Source organism: Eurypyga helias, unplaced genomic scaffold, assembly GCF_000690775.1.
Source record: "Eurypyga helias isolate BGI_N326 unplaced genomic scaffold, ASM69077v1 scaffold30370, whole genome shotgun sequence".
Lineage (NCBI taxonomy): Eukaryota > Metazoa > Chordata > Aves > Eurypygiformes > Eurypygidae > Eurypyga > Eurypyga helias.
In genome coordinates, this window is record NW_010224249.1 from 1 (window position 1) to 4898 (window position 4898).

The 4898-nt window shown below is 55.1% G+C and overlaps 1 protein-coding gene across 1 annotated transcript; it reads left to right on the forward strand.

Moving 5' to 3' along the window:
- Positions 1–1035: 1035 nt before the first annotated feature.
- LOC104516645 (SPRY domain-containing SOCS box protein 3-like) lies at positions 1036–4171 on the forward strand (the record flags this gene model as incomplete). Its single annotated transcript, XM_010161055.1, has 3 exons — positions 1036–1178; positions 3074–3251; positions 3984–4171. Coding segments are annotated over exons 1-3 (495 nt in total), but the record flags the coding sequence as incomplete, so codon positions are not given.
- Positions 4172–4898: the final 727 nt, after the last annotated feature.

Sequence of the window (4898 nt, forward strand, 5' to 3'; positions counted from 1 at the left end):
GGGGTCCAACAGCAGCACCGGGACTGGGCTGACCCCCACGTTTGCGGGATTGGCGTGGCTCAGGGCTGACCTGCACCTCAGGGAAGCACCGGTGTGGGTGTGCAGAGCAGCCGCCTGCGGTGGGGAGGCCACCACAGAGGCTGAGGGGAGGGAGCGGGCTCAAGGGACGGGAGGGGGTTACAGCCCCGCGGGTGCCTCTTGGCAGGGAGTTGTTTTCTGCAAAGAGAAACTTCAGGGGAAATGAGATCGGGCGTTGAGGTTCCCCTGTCACATCCAGGTCAACTCTGCCGCTGTGCTGCCAGGCTGTACGGAGGGACGGAGCCCATGGAAATCCGTCTCTGAATAACATCCTTGCTTGAGCCGGGAGACAGGTGGTGACTTCGCTTCTGTCTCTTGCCCTGAGACAAGTCGAGACAGGTCTGTGAAAAGGCTGGTTCCCTTCAGCGAGCAAGAAAATGGGCTTTCCCCCAGCCTAAACACTGCGAGCAAAGTCTGTTCTCAGTGGGTGGTTGCTCAGAGGTCCGCAGACAGACGTACACAGCTTGGTTGCCCAGGGGCCGCAGTGGTGGCCAGAGTGGTGCAGGTGGTCAAGCAGCGTGGCTGGAGCCCTGGCCGGTGCCTGGCAGTTGCCAGAGGGTGAGGAGGCCTCGCCTCCTCACTGGGGAGGCTGTGCCTCTGTGGCTGACGATCCTGATGCTTGATCCATGTGCTGAGGAGGGGGCAGCTGCTGCTGCTGCCGGGGCTTGGGAGCATTTCTGGGCGCCAGTTCAACACAACTGGGCCCAGGGAGAAGGTGACCCTGTGTGGAGAAAGACGTTGAAGTTTGCAGAGGCTCGTGACGTGGGAGGAATTTTCTTTGCGTCAGTTGATGCCTTGATGGGGCCTGTGTAGGTGCGGTTGGTGCTGATCGGTTCCCAGAGGGTCTGTGGTGACTTAGGGGAGGTTGCTTCAGAGGGCAGGGCCTGGTGAGTTGTGGGTGGAAGTGGGACGCAGCTGCTGTGTGTAACCTCCTCTCCCTTGCTCCCCCAGCTTACCTCTCTCGGAACAGCATGGCACGACGCACGCGGAGCAGCAGGGCCTGGCACTTTGTCCTGAGCGGGGTGCGGCGTGAGGCAGACAGCCGGGCAGTCGCCTTGGCCACTGGCATGCGTGGCTGGGGCTACGATTCCGATGGACAGGTAAGCTGACACTCAGGTGGCTCTGGAGCGACACGAAGGAAAGCTTTCCTCTGCCCTGACAGTGGACACTTACTCCAGGTTGAGCTGCTAGTACTTCAGCACGCACAACTGGCCAAAATCAGAACAGACTTAATAAAATAGGCCGTCTAACGAGCCTCCTCCAGGCTCTAACAGGGGGCTGCCAGACGTCTCCCCAAGGCAGGGCTGGCCATAGTTTGCTCCCTAGTTGTGCACCCTGTTTCTCTGCTGCATAGTTAGTTGAGCCAGGGGCTGACTGATGCTAAGCTAAATGCTTTTTTAAGCACATAACGTGTGTGTGTGGTGTGTAAAGTACATAAAATATTTTTTAAATATTCTTTTTTTAAGTAGTGTTCTAAAGATGTGTTTGAACAGGCTCAGTTCTCCAGTCTGGCTTGCTGGATGGCTGTGCTAACTTACGGTCTTTGTGTGGCTGGTAGATGGTGGTGAAGGGAGTGGGGCTGCTTCAGTCTGTGAAGTCTCAGATACCTTTGGGATGAAATTCTCTCATGTTTCCTGCTCTGTAACACGCACATCACTTCTGAAGCTGGCCCGGTGTTCTGGAAGATGGGAACATGGCAGGAAGAGAGTCAGTAAAACAGCGCGAGGAGTGACTTAGATTCACCTCTGCCATCCTCTGCTCCCTTTCCCAGTTCTTGAGTGTACGAGTTCAGTTCCCTTTGCAGGGGTGGGGATGCAAGGAACTGCTCCAGAAGCTTCACATTAGGCTAAAGCCTTACGAGGCCACTGTCAGAGCGTGGTGTCCAAACCCAGTCCCCATGCTGCCAGCAAATGAGCCTTTTCCCTGCAGTCAGAGTCTGTGTTTCTGCAGTAACAGGAACGGCTGGACAGGAAGGGGCAATGAAAGACATAAATCAGGGTTTTTAACATGCAGGCTGGAGAAAGTTGAATGGGCAGTACATAAGTAAGCCATTTCAAATCCCGCTGTCTTACACAGCTCCAAGAGCATGAGTTTAAAGGATTTTTTGTCTCCAAATACTGCATAGAGAGTCTGCCATGGGAGTGAATAACCGGCAAATACATCTGACCAACGTGTAAACTTGGAGTAACTCGCTGTAACCTGCAGTAAGAGACTCCCATGAGGTGACATCAAGCCCTCTTGTAACATGCAGAGCGAGATGAGGGCTTTGCCTCTTATGGTGTCCCGTGCAAGGACACTTTGGTCTCTTGGCACTGGGGAATAGTAAGTCAAGTTTTTGTGTTCATGCATGAAAGTAAACAGAAGCCTTTCAGTCCTCCTGTAGGTTTCCTGTGGGCCTGGCTGCAGCGCTGGCGTGAGGAGCTGTAGCCGACTGCTGAACTGGTTCCCCTTTGTTCTAGCCTCCTGCCCTTTTCCTCCTTGTCTTGTTCATCTCTCTTTTCCCTCGCCAGCTCCCAGGCTCGCTCGAGCGGCAGTTCTCAGCAGCGTGCTCTGCTTTTGAGATGTCTTGGCCAGGGTCTGTAGCTGGCTGTAACCTGCCTGTTGAAAACCGTAGCTTTAGCGCAGGGTTTGCTTAAAAATCTGTGTGTTAAAGACCTGGACTGTCATGCTGCGTGCCTGCTGTGACAGCTCCTTGCCCCTGAAATGCACAAAGTACATCCAGTACCTGGGTCAAGAGGTGTCTGCAGCTCAGATGGATGCTAGCCGGGTCCCAAAGCAGGGCAATTCTGCTGGCATAGCCCCCCACCTCCCTGCGTGGTGGGCCAGGCCAGGGTACGATGCAGCCGTGCTGGCAGTGGTGCGAGCCTGGGGCTGTCCCCACTCAGCTCTGCAGCACGCCAGACCTTTGCCAGCCCAGCTCCCCCAGCCTGGGGCGTTTGGTAGTGACTGTTCCTCTGGCTGTTTGGTTTAACCGTTCCTCCGCTCTCCCCGACAGCACAGTGACTCAGATTCAGAGCCGGAGTTTTCCTCCCTTTCGCCTTCCATCCCGAGCGCCATCCCTGTGACCGGAGAGTCCTACTGCAACTGCGAGAATCAGAGCGAAGCGCCCTACTGCTCCAGCCTGCATGCCCTCCACCGCGTCAAGGACTGCCAGTGCGGCGAGGAGGACGAGTGTAAGGACTGGGTCCCGAATGGCTCTTGGAGTTTGAGGGGGGTGCGGTCCTGGCCCGGCAGCATGGACTGCACCCCAGCACAGAGCCTTTGCTTTCCGCATGGCCCTTATCTCTTTCCCAACGCACGGTGCTCCTTTGTTTACATCTCAAGGCCACGTAGACTGTAGGAAGATTACAAGCACGGGCTTCCTGTGATGCTTCAAGGTGCTGAACTTGTTAATGCAGCAGAGTTCACCTCTGGGGACCTGCTCTCAAATCCGGCTGAGGGCACCAGTGAAACCATCCCTCGTGCCACTAATCCTTGGTACAGCTGGCAGGGTGCCTGGCTGCATGTACTCAGGGCAGAGGGGAGAGGTAGGCAGAGGGTGGGCTTGGGCTGGCTGAGAAAGCCTGCAGTGTAGCGGAGCTACTCTGTGAGCCGATGAGAAGTGCAGGGAGAAAGGAGGCTCTGCTTGGGTCTGTGGAGGCTCGTGTTAGCCAAAATGGGAACTGGTTAGCGCTGACTGCCTCAGGTTCAGAGCACTGTACCATCCCTGGTGGGACACTGCAGAATAATTCAGGCCTTGAACAACTCTTGAGTGTGTAAATCTTAGGATTTACCCTCTTAAACAGTAAAAAATAAAAATAACCCCTCTGCAGGCCTTCCAAACAAATGTCCTCCTGTGCTTTGTTTTGGGCCTGGCTCCCTGAGGGCCTTTGCTCATCCCTGTCCCCTCTGTGCTTCCTGAACAGATTTCGACTGGGTGTGGGACGACCTGAATAAGTCGACGGCCACCTTGCTGACCTGTGACAATCGCAAGGTGAACTTCCACATGGAGTACAGCTGCGGCACCGCCGCCATCCGGGGCAACAAGGAGCTGGCAGACGGGCAGCACTTCTGGGAGATCAAGATGACCTCCCCGGTCTACGGCACAGACATGGTATGTGGGGCAGTCTCATGGGCACACAGAAATGTCCAGGATTTTTTAGGACAGGGACTGGGAGAAGGAAGTACTGCCCACCATAGGAGAAAGCCAGGTTTGAGGCCATCTAAGGAACCTGAAGGTGGACAAGTCCATGGGGACCTGATGAGATGCATCTGATGGTCCTGAGGGAACTGGCAGATGAAGTTGCCAACCGTATCCATTGTGCTGGAGAAGTTGTGGCAGTCTGGTGATGTTCCCAGTGACTGGAAAAAGAGAAGCATGGCCCTGCTTTTTAAAAAGGGAAAAGAGGAGACCTGGGGAACTACAGGCCAGTCAGTCTCACTTCTGTGCCTGGCAGGATCATGGAGCAGAACCTCCTAGAAACTATGCTAAGGTGCATGGAGGTGATTGGTGACAGCCAGCGTGGCTTCACTGAGGGCAGGTTGTGCCTGCCGAATCTGGTGGCCTCCTGCAGTGGGGTTACAGCGTTGGTGTAACTGATGTCACCTGCCTGGATTTGTGCAAGGTGTTTGACACTGTCCTGCATGACATCCTCGTCTCTGTATTGGGTAGGCATGGATTTGACGGATGGACTGCACGGTGGATGAAAAACTGGCTTCATGGTCACCTTCAGAGGGTTGTGGTTAATAGCTCAATGTCTGATTGGAGACCAGTGAGGAGTGGGGTCCCCTGGGATCCACACTGGGACCAGTATTATTTAAGATCTCTGTCAGTGACATGG